Consider the following 15,476-nt stretch of genomic DNA (forward strand, 5'->3'; position numbering starts at 1 on the left):
CTGGGGCTGTGGGCACAGGGCCAACCATGGCAAGGGGCACCCATCAGCATTAATGGACAAGGATCTAGGATCTGTAACCTGAGTTGGTGGGACAGCTAGCAGCCACTGCCAAAGTGGGCAGGGTGATGGTCTGCTGGGCAAGAGCGACCCTCGCTCTTCCTGAGTCCTTTAGCAAAACATTCATGTGAACTGGCAGTTTCAGAGCTGTTTTAATATGTCAGTGTGGGTTGGGCAAACTGAAAGTTGATAGTGTAAACTACAATTTATCCAGAAGATAATCTAAATATATATAAAAATATATATATGTATATAAATATATATTTATATATTCATATGTATTTGTAAATATTTAAATATATGTATTATGTTCATCCTAGTGTTCTTACACCTTGAACTAGTTCAAAGCTGAGGTGAAGAGTCGGGGAGGAAGGATCTATTCCTGATTTCATGCCCTTGTAACTGCACCAGCGCCTGCTTTTAGGAGCAGTGGATGGGATATGAAATATCACCGTTCAAACTCTTGGGATTTAGGAAAAGTCTTTCCCCTGGGGGTAGGTTACACAGTGCAAGATTTCCTGCACTTTCTTAGCTACTATCAGATACAAGGTACTGCATTAAATAGGACTCCAGGTTTGATCCTGCTTGAATATACATGTATTATTGTTCCTTTTTGCCCTGTTTCATCCATGCCCCCCTCAAAGGGTGTTTCCCTCCCACTCTTCCTTTACGTTACATTAAAAATGAGAATCATCTTAGCTATGTTAAGTAGGTTATAAATAACAGCAAAAATAATGCAAGCAAAACATGATAAATATACTGTTGAAAGGAGTTTATGCTGTAAAACATTCAAATGTTAATAGAGTACTTTTAAGTGCTGATAGCCTTTCCCCAAACTTTGGGGTGTTTGGAATCAATATTTAGATTTTTCTTGTTTTACGTAGTGACAAACTCAAGTCTAAACCCAGGCAGAGGTGAAAGGATTCAGTCTGGGACCATGCAAACTTAAAAGCAAATCATAGCGGTATGGTGCTGGGAAGCCTTCCCACGAGAGTGACTGACTGAAACCCAAGAAACTGTTTGTGTGAACCCCAGCAGAGCAGAACTTACCCCACCGCCTTACAAACAGCTGTGACACTTCCAAGGGAGCCTGACCATGTAACTCCTTGTGACACAGTCGCCTGGGTAGGCTCCACATAGATACCAGCTCTGCAATGCCAGCTAATTGTGGTTCCATACAGCCTCCACAAAACAATATCAGTCCTTGACCTACTTTTGTCTCCAGCTCTCTTTAAACAAAATCTTTTCTATTCTTTTTTTTTTCTTGTTCCTTGCCCTGTTTTTCTGCTTGCTTTCCATGCCATGTCTCGTATGTACATTAAGGGCCTATGCTCTTTTTATGGACGTTTTCTTGTAAATATATTTTTTGGCTGCAACCCACCTGTTAAGCATCCAAAGTACGTTTGATTGGCAAGTCTTTCCAACAGGAAAACCGACTGCACGCTACTCTTCTGTTTTTGCTTTTTTCTCCAGAGATCCTCTTGGAGTCTCTGAGACAATGCTCAGGCCTGCCCAGTCCCCATGATCATTTAGAGGAGCTTTAAGGATGCTCCACGTTCATTTTAGGTCCTGGGGAGCCCTATGGAGTAGTGTACCTTTGAAGTGCATTGTACCTTCTGGTGGGACTGTGCATGAGAGCTCTCGCACGAATTCTGCAGAAGTGGCCAGGGTGGGGAGGTGCACAGCTTCACTAGCTGCACACACCCAGCTGGACCAGGAATGCTTGTCCTGACCCGACCAGTCCTCACTCCACCTCTGGAGTAGGCATGGGTGCAGGAGAGCATCCCCTGAGCCAGTGGATGCACCAGCTCCCAGAAGCTCAGCCATCCACATGAGCAGCACATTCTTATGATGCTGCCTCTCATCCACCTGCCTTTTTTTCTCCCCAGCCTCTCCCAGGCTGCTATTCCTTTGATGAGACTTCCCTGTGGCTGCATCTGTGACGCCTGCATGTGTTATTCCTGCTGCTGAGCAGTAGACACTCACCTTGCCTCACAGGGGTGGGCTAGGGGGCCGAGTTTGCCCGAAGGGCATTGCTTTGTACCTACCAGATGTGCTGAATTTGTCATTCTGGCTCCCTCAGAAAGCCCCCTGCTTCCTCTTGACCTTGCTGTAATTTGGATTCTCAGCCTTTTGCCAGTCAGTGTAGCTGATTTATTCTCCTGATGTTTAATATTGGATTTGCCTCCTTGGCGGAAGGTTATAGCCACCTTGGAAATATTTACTGAGTAAAACTTCTCTTTTTTTTCCTCACTCCTTGAGAGCAAAATAGTGTTATGGTATGCGGCTAGCATGCAGTTCCCCAGCTAGCAAATTCTCTACTGGTCAGGTCTCTGTGCGAGCATTTGCATTCTGTCATTAAGCCTTTAAAGATCTTGCCAGCCATTGGTTTGGCATCAAGTCGTTCTCAGCAGGACTGGTTGCCTGTATCCTGTCTTTAGCTAATGCTCTGTCAACCACAGGGAGAATTTCAGCCAACAAGATCTCTATCAGCCTTTCAAGGACCAGCAATTCTGCCATGTGGACTGGAGTCTTGCACTCTGGCTTGATCTATTTATTAAAGAGCTTTGCCAATCAGTAGACCTTGTCTAAAAAAATGTTTCCCCTTCTCCTCTCCCTCCTCCCTGGAAAATGTTGAAGTGAATGACAAAATGTTTTCGTTGACTTTTTCCATGGAAATTTACAGGTTCCATTGGAAAATGAAAGGTGTATTTTCAGCTGTTGAAGATCTTTCATTTTATGGCTTTTCAGATAGCCAATAAAAGAAAAATAGTTGAACAATTTCAAGGAAAGGCAATTATCTCTGTGAATATCTGGATTTCACTGAATGTTGAGTTTTCCAGCAAAACTGCTCTCTGCTCAGGTTCACTGGGTACTGAACGGTTTTCTTATCACTAAGGTGCTGAAAAGTTTGCTGTGTCATGCATTGTAATCTCCTTGTTTCCTGGTCAATATTCATTATCTCTTGCTACCTTCTCAGGACTCAGTGTTGTCTAGCTTTGTTGGTTGATTCATCCACAATTCCTTTCTTGCTCTATCAAGTCATCTCAGATTATTACTGCTTCTTCTGTTCTCTTGTCTCTGCCTTCCTTTTTCCACCTCTTTGTAGTTAACATGTAGGAAAACTGCTTCTTTTTTTGATGGAGTCTTCTGGCTATCTGATCCTCTGGATGGCCTTCAGGGATTATTTCAGAAGGTGTGTTATTTATTTGAAAGATGGGTGGAATTGCATGACTTAAATTCTTCTCAGCAAAGATCTTAATCTAGTTGTCATTTCCGTCTTCCAGTGTGGACTCTGCTACGGTCATGTAAGCCATGACTGAAGTTTCTACTCTTTTGTGTAATTTGCCCAAACTTTCCTGATGTATGGAACCAAATAACCTGGTCACCTCGTAAGCTGCAACCCATTTTCTACAACATACTGTAGTGGGAATTGTTGGAGTGTTTCTGAAGAGGGAAATACCTAAAAGACTCTAGCTTGGAAGCCCCTCTGAGAGAGGTTAGAGAGGGATGGGTTTTGTGAGAGGGAGAAGCCACAGAGCCAACATCTGAACGGAGGGAAAGGGAGCCCTCCTACCACTTAGGACCTTGTCTCCTTTGTGCTCTATGCACAGACAGAGCCAAGAACCACTCCTTGGCTGAAGAAGCAGCGCAGACAGAAATACGTCCTACCCATTTCACAGGTGGGAAATGGATGCATTTCACTTGTTCTTGAGATGTGTGGAAATCTATGACAAAGTCAAGAAGTTAACCCAAGTTTCTAATCTTGCATTTTAACCACAAGATCATCCCTTCTTACTCATCCAAGTGCATCTTGTCCTCCCCCCCCCACCAAATCCTTGCTCTCTGTTACCCTTCCAGTTGTAAATATACACAAGAGCACGTCTTTGTTTTTATCCAGGCCATGGGCTTCCTTATTTATAGACCAGAAAGTGGGGCATTGCATTGCATCCAGCTCATTAGGCACTGCTCTGCTGTACAAGCGTGTGGGAAGGTGGAGAGAGGGCTGATCAGATAAAGCCTGGAAATGCTCCATTAGTGGGACGTGCTCATGAAGCCATTGGGATCACAGGAATTAAGCTTTAAAATATTCTGAGCAAATATTGTCCTAGCCCAGTTTTGAGAATTGCCTTTGTGTGTGTGTGCATGTGTTTTAACCAGATGCTCTGGCTCGGCCTCCTTGAGCTTGGCAAAGAGCTCTTTTCAGAAACTTGGACCTGTGGCTTCAACACCTAGTAGCTTCTTTTGGATTGGTCTCCAGCTTGGTTGGCAGATGTCAGCCAGTCATTTAATAACCCAGACTCTTTGGGAAGAGCTGCTGTGGTAGGAGAAAGCTGTGGAAACCAAAGAGCCCTGCCCATACCTGTCGGCTTGAGAGTCACATCTCTCCCTCTTCCAGACTGTTCTGTTTGCCCTCCTTCTGAGGTGCAAAGACTCAAGGAACAAAATACCTCTTTCCTGCTGCTGCCTGGCTATGTTTACTGTGTGGCCTGTTCACCACATGCCTCCTTGTTATCCCTAGAGGGCCTTTCATCAACTATCTCCTGGCCCCCAGCTGTGTGGCTGTGCATCTGAAGTGGCTTGACTCCAAAAGACTACTAATTACAAAGCTGGCAGGGGACGAAGATGGAATAGGTACCTCTCCTGCTCCTCACCTGCTTTGTTCCAGCCTGTTAGAGCTGCTACTGGAAGGTGAACTGGGGGATATAGAATACAGGCTGAAGCAGTAAGAGACGGGGGTCTGGAGGAAGTGACAGAGGCACAAGGGAAGACAGCCTAGCCTGTGTCAGCATGCAGAAGCCTTCTTCCCCATCTTGGCACTGGCCACAGAGACACCCGGTCACCACATCTCTTTGCACCTGACCGTGGTGGGTGTGAGTCTTGCAGCTTTAAGTGGAAGAAACATTTATGTGCATAACTCTGGAGGTCTCTGGCTCAGACTGTGCTCTTGTCCCTCAAAAAAGTACAAAGCTTTGCTGTCATCAACACTTTCTGGGCTGTGTGGGTAATTGCAGGTAGCTGAGCAGCAGGTGATCATAGGGTTGTGAGTTTCTGAGAGTTTGACAGGGTCTGCTTTTGAATACCCCTGAAATTCAGGTGCGAAGTAATGGGAAGAGCACACCAATTCACCTGCACCTCTCCAGAGTTCAGAAGAACTCAATGTGCTGCCGTCTGGGCCTCCTTTTCTCTTTGCTGGCTGGTAACCTCAGGATTTGTCGCATGATAGCAAACGTAGAGAGCTGATGGAGAACTGTGGACTGGCTGACTGCGGAGGGCACTGCTCTGGGCCTCCCCAGCCAGCACAGAGAACGACCCTGAGGGGGAGAGAGCTATGGGGCCACAGGACCATAAACCAGATACTGACAACCAAATACGCCAGCAGTAGAGCTGACCAGCATGCCTTCAGATTCTTATGTCCTCTTCCAGTTGCACATACCCATTTTCCCTATGCCTGACATTAGGAACATGCATGCATTGTTTTTGCTCCATTGGCATATGTAATAAAGCACCAAAGAGATGTCTCGAAACATTTTTAGGATGAAAAGTCCTATTTTCTTTCATCCTGAAATAACTTTTAAAAATGTGTAGTATTGGATGATATAAAATAAGAAGTAAAGAAGTTCAACTGACCTTGACCAGATTGGAAGAGAAGGATTTTTTTCACAGAGAATTTAGCCATTTTCAGGTTTTGTCCTAACTGAAGAGAAAATCCTTCTGATTTTAGTGAGTCTAAATTTTCGACCCTGACTTTTTTTGGTGAAACCAAGTTTATGTCCACAGTGGAATTTAGTGGAAAAATTTTGCTTTAGGATCGAACTATATTAGTGCACTGTAACCAGTGTCATTCAGTCTGGGTCCTTTTGCAAAAGGCTCAGTCACCCATGTGGAAAACAGGACAAGTGCCATGTAGCTAACATGCCCGATCACATAACACACAGAATGAGCAAAACATGTTATTAATTAGGAAGAAGAATGATCGGGTGGGTAGGGCACTCGTCTGGGACGTGAGATCTGGGTTTTCTTCTCTGTTCTCTGCAGATTTTCTCTGTAGCCACAGGCAGATCACCTAAGTTCATTCTCATTAGTCAGTCCCACTGCTGTTACTGTCATGGCAATGGATGTCAAGATGCTGTTACTACTGATTAAACGCAGCAGGTCTAGGCAGAGCCCCAACCTGGTGACGAAGGTGACTTGGTACCAGGTATCAGTTCCTCAACAGTAGGCAAACGTGCAACCCCTTTTCTTTAGACTTTCTATTGCATTATCCGTGTCTTAGGAGGAGCCAGAAGAAGCACGATGTTTGGGAATTTGCAGGAGGTTCACAAGCCGAGGTGCTGATGAGCCACAAGACTTGATGGACTTGGGAGTTAACAGGAGTAAATTCAGCAAGGGTTAGGCAAGGCCAGAGGGTTTTATTTTTGAAATGGGGCAGGGAGAGAAGGAAGAAGGGAAGGAGGGAACAGCTGTAAGGACATTTTTGTTGCTGACTGGTCCAAAGGAATGTGTATAAACAGCTTTAGATGTATTTTCCTGAGCATGCTAAGTATATTTACTGCCTGCTCTAATTGGTCCTGCCTCAAGTTAGCCAGGACTAAGAGTTCCCATGGGAAGTACGCTTCACTGACTCAAATGGTCTGAAGATTGGTGTACGCAAAAAGCCTGTGTTAATGATTGCCCCTGCGTTGTCCTTTCTCACAGCCTGTTGCAGGAGAGTGCAGAGAGTACGTGGATTTGGCCACGTCAAAAAGAGTCCGCCGCCGGGCTTCCTTTTTCTCGGGGCAACAGTGGGACCTGCCTGGCACCAACACTTGCTGCAGCAGCAGCGTGACTGTAAATGGCTGCCTTTCCTTCCAAGGACGGTTGATTTGTGTGGCGGAGGCACAGGATGTTTGAATTCATTTCCTGACTCGGCCGCAAGCTACTTCGCTCAACCTGAGCAAGTCAGTCAGGCGACAGTTCCCCGTCTTCGCTGCCCTGAACGGGGGCTGTATTTTCCCTACATTTCAATCCGCATTCAGGCACCAGCAGTTAAAGGTATTTTGCACGTGCAAACACTGGCGCACACACAAAGTGTTTGCTCCCAGCATAACCCAGATGGCCACTTTTTCTGAGGAGTTCATTGCAAGCAGTGATCAAAAGGGGGGAAAAAAGCATAAAATAGTTTCTCCTTGCAAAATGTAATTTTGATGGAACTGACATTTTTGGCAAAGCTAGTATAAATTTCAGTGTTTTGTTTTGTTTGTTTAAAAAAAACATAGAAAATGTCCAAATATGTAATATTGACATTTTCAGAACCAAATGTTTTGATACTTCATCCTAGAGCATTTATTTAATTTTGAATTAACTTTTTCATACAAATATTAAAAAGAGAGCAAAAGAAAAAGAAGTTGTAAATGCTCCTAAAGGATTTGGGGGTTCCAAAATTTTAGTTTTTTGCTCTGACTTGAGAGGTTTACCCTCAAGAGAAAATGAAATGTCCTCCTTTGGAATATAAATGTCACCCTATTGGCTAAACCAGTTCTGAAAATGTTTCCAAATAGTCCTATCTGCGGTTAGGTACCCTTCAGGCTGTCTGCAGGCTCCTGCCAGCTGAGCCACGCGTGTGCCTGTAAAATGCATCCTTGGCAGGGTCCTGACACTGTTGGCTTCCTTGCGCGGGCAACGTCAAGGTGTAGGCGGATGACAACCCGGGTTACCACACCGTGTCCGCTAGCAAGATAAAGTGAAAATTTAACCAAACGTTGTTGGATTTCTAAGAGCCGTCCTCCCCAAAATAGCTCAAAGGCAAGAAGAATTGAGAGAGGGAGGGATCTGGGGATTCAGCGTTGGTGTTACTGTGGAAATACAGCAGTCCAGGGACAAGGCCCAGCGTCTGGGGTTTTGAGGTGCTAGCATTGTCAGTGGGGATTTGGGGATCCCCTTGTTCAACAGAAGCTGTTGAAACAGGAGAATTAGGAAATTTGCCCAAGACCACTGAAGGGAATCAGTGGCAAAGGAGAAATGAAAACCCTGTAACATCAGCCCCCAAAAGAGACCAAATTGCTACCTGTGATGAAGTTTTACCTTCAGGCCTGAGGGTTTCAGTGAGCGAAGCACTGGAAAGGTGCTGTGTCCGAGTGACGCGCACGTGGGCCTGCACAGCTTTGTAGGGGCTGCTTTTATTTCCGGCGGTAGAAAGCTGCTGATCTTAGCACCAAAGGTGCCCTGTTTGGTCCTAAGGACCATACACACGGGGTTTGTTGCCCACAATCCTAAAGAGGTCAGATTTTTAAACCACCACTGCCCAGTAGTCACCTGTCATACTGATTTACGAAAGCCTTGAGAAAGTCCGCTTGCTTCTCCCTCCATTTCCTTTGGCTTCTTTTTCCTTGGCCCATCCTCCCTGGCACATTACTCTTACACTCTTCTCACACATTTTTGCCATCTCCTTTAGCATTTGCCCTTCTCATCCTGCCTTGTTGCAGCCATGTGCCTCTGCCAGCCCTAACTCCACCCTTTCCCCGAGTGTCCCAGTTAGGAAATGAAGAGGTAACTACGTGCCAGCGAGTACCTTCTTATCTAGTCACAGTATGTTCCCCTAAGGGAATTTTTGGCCTGGGATTGTGTGTGTGTGTTTTTATATGCTTTATTTTTATCACAGAAAGGATAGACAGTACATTATGTCTTCAGTCCAGGAGGTTACACATTAGATAAGAGACAGGCAGATATACTACAACTGCTCTAGCCCTTGGAGTTATGTTCCTAAGATAGACAGCACTGGAACTGTAACAGGTAAATTGCTTCCAACCCCCCACATTCAAGCACTTGATTTGTGTCAACAAATCCAGATCCAGGCAGAGATTTCGATGTTAATGTTCTGGCAGCCAAAGAATAAAGTCCATGGTGCTCCCTCGGTCTCCACTGCGCTCATATCTTCGTGTTCCTCCTGACTTCCGCTCTCCCCCACACCACCTTCCCATCTGCTCCTCCTTTTGCTTTGTTCTCACCTCTGTCTTTCCGTAGTTGATTTGAAAACACAGTATGGTTCGGCAATCCCGTTGCACTCTTTGCAATTCAATTCCACGTTCCCTGGGGCAAGGAGCAGTTGGATAACTCTCTACAGTGCCACACATGGTATGGCATTATAAATAAAAACACTGTAGTGATAATAAGGATAATAGGATCAAGCTGAAGCCAAGAATACAGCTAGATTCAAAAAGGAATGGGTGTGTGCCTAGGAAACAGTGGTGTTAACAACTTCATGTCAGCGAGTGTAAACAAAAGTTGGGAAAGGGATTTAAAAAAAAACATGTTTTGGCATTAACAAGTAGGATTAGAACTGTTTACTGATGCTTCTTCTCGAAGTTTCTTGCACCTTTCTTGAAGTATCTGGGCTAGTTAACATTGGAGACAGGATACTAAATTTTAAAGGATTAAGGGTGAGCCACAGTATGCTAATTCCTTTTTTCCTGTAATTGAAATAACGATGTACTTGCCTCTGAGTCAAGACTCTGTGGCAGGCTCCAGCAAGTAGGCAGAGTCCAGTTCACCAGTGTCTCTGCATCACCTTCTTCCACCAAGCTTGGGGGAGTCCAGCCGGTTAAATGAAGCCACCTTTAGACTTGCAAGGGAGATGTTGCAAAGTCACTGACTCATCCCACACATTTGTGCCATCCCTCACCCCTAAAAGTCTACGTCTCACATTGTGAAGATTAACAGCATGTTGCAGCATCACCATGCTGTGATGGGGATGGTGGTGTGGAGTTTATTTTCTCATGAGAAACAGATAAAGGTGGCACCAGCTACTACCTACCACCAAAGCTAAATTAGTAAATTTATTATTCCTTTAAACCTGACAGATGTGACAAGGATTCTTTCAGGTTTTGATCAAAAGCTTAGCAAAGCCCATGACCTCTCTATCAGTCTGACAATGAGCAATTGTGGTTCTACTGCCCTAACATCCATCAAATGCAATGATTAAGTGACTTGACTGGCATGGCAGAGATAAAAGTCATTGTAACTAAACATTGTCACAAGATCGATGTCTCCCACTTAGAAAATATTGTCTTAACTCAGGCTCCAGTTTTTGGGTGTTTCTATGATACTCTTACCATAGTGTCTGCATGCTTTACAAACATTACCCAAACTTTAATGATGATACCTCTGTCCCCTCCTTGCAAATTCCACACGAATTACTCTAATACTAGGTATTAATACTAATGTGGCAACCGTTGTTTTCTCTTCCCTATGCTGCAGAGTTTTTGGAGAGGAAACTCGTGGGTGCTAGAGCCGCAGTCAGAAATGTCCATGCAGTTCTTACATAATTCCTCTTGCATATATCCATCAGGGGCATAATTTCCCTGGCTTTTCCCAGAATCCAGTACATGAGTACTCTCATATCCTGAAATCTCCTGGGATCAAATATCAATCTTCCAAGCATTTCCATCCCTCTTTGAAGCCATGTCCACACTGTAGCTCAGCTCCCTGCTCTTTGGCAAAGTTGCCTCCCTCCTCTACATTTAAAAGGACTCCCTAATGCAAAGGATCATCTGAGGGAGATGACTGTGACCTCAAGTTCCCCAGGACAAAAATTCATCTTTTGGAAGAGACTGAGTCTGGAAAATCTCAGCCCGAAGGTATCCATTAGAAATTACAGTGTGAATGAGCTGAAAGTGTCTGGAGGAAAACCATGTTTAGTTTGACCAAAAGTTGCAGTAATATTTCATCATTTCAGTGAATCTGTACTGAACCAAACAGGAAGCAAGCTGTATTCCTTAAAATCCTACCTCTGTAGCTTCATGGTAGAGGACCTCTGCCATATTCTCTCACGTCCTCAGTAGAAAATGCCTTGCCACCAGCAGTAGCACAGTGACTTCTGCAAGGCTGCAGTCACCCTTGTGGGTCTTCTGTCCTGCCCTGGACTAACCCCTCAAACTCCATCTGCCCTGTCCACAAATGTCCCTAGCCCTGATCTGCTGCTAGGAGTTTGTAGACACATTATCAAGGAGACAAGAAGGAGAACGATCCCTGCCTCACCACACTGCTGAATTTGGTTCAGACTCCTCAGTAACAGCAATACTTCCGCTGAGCCCTTTGAGGACCTCTCATCTGCACCCTGTGGAGCCATGGGCAGGAGGGACCTCAAGAGATCTTTGCCATCACTGCTCCTACATCATTTATGGTATAAATGCAAGAGGCGTGAAACTAGTCCTTCCCCCTGTTGTGAAGTAGGGAGCTGTGCAGCACCCCAAGCAACTGGTGGGTTCATTTACCTGTCCCTCTTCATTCCTCTTGTGCTCTTGCAAGTCTTCTGCCACAGTTGCGAAAATGAAGCCTCTTCTGTGCTGCCTGCTCCCATGTCTGCTTTCCGTTTCCCTCTCCACAGCTCTTGGTTTACTTGCTCAGATGCCAAACCAGGCAGGTTCAAAGATTGCAGCAAGGACGCTCCACCAAGGGCTCACCAAAGACCCATCCCACTATCTCGTTTCTGAGTAATAGGGCTGGAAGAGGCCTTCACATTTACTCTCTCGGGGGTCATGCTGCTGAGTGCAGGCTCTGATTGCCTGGGATTATTCACGTGCTGCCTGGAGAAAGCAGGCCTTTTCTTTCAGTACAGAAGGGACTTGAATAGTGTAAATACTTCCCTATCCCCAAGTAAGCTATCTGCATGAGGTCAGAGATTGAGGGTACAGTTTTAGCAAGGAATTGCCAAAACTATAACAGTTTGGAACAACAATTGACATGTAAAGCACCAAAGAGCTTGATTAACACATTTAAGAGCCATGTAGCATGGGGGTGGTGTAGAATATCTGTTAGGTAAGCCATGTAATCAGAAAAAAACTGAAACAAACAGCTGACTGAGAGAGAATAAAATCTGAACCAGCCTTCCCACCCAAGGGCAGGCAGTCAACTCTAAACTCTTGAGTGTATCTGAGGTGCTGAAAAGCTGTAGTAGAGAAAATAGAGCTTGTGTGCCCAGAAATGCTGGGGTTCTGTGGCCTGGCTGGTTCTTGGGAGATTTCTGTGTCAACTATGCAGGTGTCTGTTATTCAGCTAATTTGCAAGGGGTTTGCAGGAGGTATATGGGGCTGTCAGCTGAACTCATCTCTCTGATTCTTCCTTTCTGCAGAATCTCCTTTTCTGGCTCGACTCTTCACATGGCTTCTCCGTGGCTAATCCTCAGCTCAGATGCCTGTGGACTTTCTAGGTATGAACAAAGCACTCAGCGATGACTCCCTCCACAATTAAACGCTAACAAATGGCCTAGAGTCGGGGCAGCGCTCTCCCAAGGTGCCCCTTTCACCGCAAACGTGCTAACTTCCCCCCACCCCTCCCACGCGTGCTCCCTCGCCTGCAGCGGTATCGGAGCAGGTTCCCTGCAGCCAGCTCCTCCCAGCGCTCCACGGCTCCGCTCAGGCAACAGGCTTGCCCTCTGTGGAGGCTGGGGAACCCACACTGAGGTTAAGGCATTCCCCCTCCTTCTCTCTAAAGCTCCGGGACTGTCGAAGCTGGCACATTTTTGAGGCTGAGTATCTCACTGTGGTTTTGGGAGCAGGTTATTCTGCCTACCTCTAGTGTTTTTTTTTTTTTTTTTCCATGTCACAGCTGCTCTCTGCAGCTTTAGCTGCCTAGGGAAGACTTTCAGCTCTCTGGGCAGGGATCTGTGTCTTTCAGTGCCCACGACAGAGCTGGGTTTCCGTTCAGACCTCAGATGCACAAGCAATAATTAATTGCTCTCTCCAATTAAGAGAGCTCATGCCAGTAGTCAGCAGCACTGGGTGGGAAACAAGTAGCAGATAGCTGGACAAAGCAGGAGGTGCAGTTGCATAGCAGGTAATCAAGAAACAGCCATATGGTTTAGGGTACAATTTAGTGTATTTGGAGAAGCAGGATGAATGAGCAAGCGGTGAGGTTATTGCTTCTGAGGCTCGGCTGTGCCAGTGTTTGGACTAGCCAGTTCTGTGACTTTGGTATGGGCATATTTGCAAGTGCCTTTGCCACAAGGGTGTCGTAGTTCCTCGTGAGCTTTAATGCACTCATCCATGCACAACACTGCAGGGTGTGAGTTACTCCATTCACGCGCTGGGTGTGCGTGTTGGGGACAAGAGGTTAAGCTGTTGCTGCAGGTGTCACAGCAAAGCCAGGATGTATCAGGGCTCCCTCAGGTGCAGCTCTACCTTCTGCTTCCTGGGCTGGTCCTCCCCACGGTGCCCACTGGTGCTCCCTTTTGGCAGATTCGGCTGCTTACCCCTTCAGCAGAGCTGCTGCGGCCAGCTGGGTGCTCCCCCCGCCGGGGTGTCAGCCAGGGTAGCGGAAGTGCTTGTGTTCCAGCTGAGTTGTGCCGGAAATTTTTTTCTTTTTGTCCTCATGCTAATTTTAAACCTCCGTGCCCTGAACACACACATACATGAGTCCGAAGTCCGGCGGGCTAAGATAGGTCTGTGATTTCAGGGGGCGTACAAACAGCAGCAGCAGGAGAGGGAAAAGGAGCTGAACAGCTCTGTCTTCCTGCTGGCTGCCCAATAATTTTGGTGTTCTGCATGTGCCCGACCCTGGCTACCACCAGTGATGTCCATGGTAGCTGGGGCTGAGCAGTGCTTCGTGAGGTTTTAGCCCGACCCCTCTGTTCACTCCATTTGATTGATTCCCTCCTTTTGCACTTCTTTGCACTTTGTCCCAGGCCCTTATTTTCAGCATCTCCCACCTCTTAGCCCCCAAACACATGAATTGCTCCCTCGTTCACCTGCATATTTAGGTGGAAAAGAATATGAATAAGTTGGACCTTGAAAATCAGGCCTTTTTATGTTTAATATCTTTCCACCAATGAGGCAAGACATTGTCTCTAGTTGAAGGTGGATGCTTCCAAAGGGATTGTCATCTTTTACACCTCCCCAGCTATCTTTCAGAGCCTTGTGTGTTTGGAGTGTGGATGATGAATAGACACTTCACTTGCAGCAATGCACAAAATATTCAGTGCACAAAAAATTATATTCTGAGAAGTTCCCTGAACATTCCTAAAATAGATTTTCCATCATTTGGGGTCGCATGCAGAACCCTTGCTGATGAGGTCTGGGAATCTGTTGGTAATGTGCTCATTAGAAGTTTTTTTTTTTTTTTTTTTTTTTACAGTGGCCCTCAACACTCATGAGTTTTGAGCTCTTTCTAAAACTCGCACTAAGCTTCTGATATCAAACTAACAAGAAGGAGACCCCGCCAGCTTGGTAGATACCGTCAATCCCCTAAAAGCAATCCTAAATCTAATCTCTCTGCTGGCTGCCTCCTCTTGATATAATGTCAAAGCAAAAATCACCCCCCTTTCCCCTTCCCCCTTGGCCTCCCAAGTCCCCTGAAATTTAGAGCTTCTGGGTAGAATAGATGTAAATGTTTTTTTTTACCTATCTATCCCAGAAATGTGTCCTACTGTCTCTGCTAATATGCATGTATGCAGGCAAAGAGTCCTCGGTGATGACGTACGCTGAGAAGAAATGTGGCTGTTAGCAGTGTGGGGAATGCTAAGGATGCCATAACAGGAAGTGAGGAGACATAACACATCCAAGCGGGGTAACTGAGGCAGACTGAGCAAGAATGCTATTAAATTACTCCTCTGGGATTTGGCTGAGACACCAGGGCTTGCTGAGACACCAGGGCTTGCTCCCATCAGGAGGAGGAAACAGTTGGAACTGGTTTTGCTGTTTTTATGTTGTTTATCAGATAGGACCAAATGGCAGCAACAAACATTGTGGTTTGGGGAAAGTGGTATTTCAGCACATTCCCTGGCTGCTTCTCAGTGGCCTGGAGAGGGAGAGAGGGCGAAGGAAGGTTTCTCTGGGTGCACTGGCATTTGTTGTGTCTGATGGGTAGGAGATGGAGCCACACAGTGAGATCCCCCGGCAAGTCTGACACTCAGCAATGTGGGCCACATCCAACAATGTCGGCATGTGCGTTTTGCTTTGCATATGCTCCCCGCTCTGTAACACAAAACCTGTCTGCTTTGGCCAAGAAATGGGTCCAGGTCCCTTGAGGTCCTTCCATGGAGACCCAGGGATGACTATGAGGGGCTACGAGTGGCTCCTGTAGAGTCAGTCCAAGCTACTGTTGACTGAGATTAGTGCAGGCAAATTAAGTGTAGAAGCTACAGGGCCCTTGTTTGAGCTAATTCTCCAAAGTGGTCAAGAATTTCCCTTTCAAGGAGTTTCATATTTTTAAACCTGAAAATGCCAATTACTCCAAAGCAAAACTATCTGCAAGAAAAGATGAGTTTCAGTGTCAGGGTATGCAAATAGGTTCTTGTCAGTTGTTTCAGCTTTGGGGAATCCTGTGCCAAAGATATTTTAGATTCAGGGACAGTTTTACAAATATAGTGAACTTAGACTAAAAAAAGATAAAGCAGATTGTGATAGGTAAACACTGAAATGTGACATTTCATTTCCATTGATCTG

General features: G+C 45.7%; 1 protein-coding gene across 3 annotated transcripts in view; it reads left to right on the plus strand.

Annotated features, from left to right (window-relative positions):
• The window catches only part of LOC104143746 (uncharacterized), a 187,780-nt gene that overhangs the window by 155,315 nt on the left and 16,989 nt on the right, over positions 1 to 15,476 (plus strand). For all 3 annotated transcript variants that reach the window (XR_011141310.1, XR_011141311.1, XM_068944810.1), the window contains one exon: positions 12,167 to 12,244. Coding sequence is in view for 1 of the 3 variants with exons in the window: in XM_068944810.1 (XP_068800911.1) it covers positions 12,167 to 12,244 (78 nt within the window). In the remaining 2 variants the exon portion in view is untranslated. The remainder of the gene's footprint in view (positions 1 to 12,166; positions 12,245 to 15,476) is intronic.

The sequence above is a fragment of the Struthio camelus genome, chromosome 5, assembly GCF_040807025.1.
Source record: "Struthio camelus isolate bStrCam1 chromosome 5, bStrCam1.hap1, whole genome shotgun sequence".
NCBI lineage: Eukaryota > Metazoa > Chordata > Aves > Struthioniformes > Struthionidae > Struthio > Struthio camelus.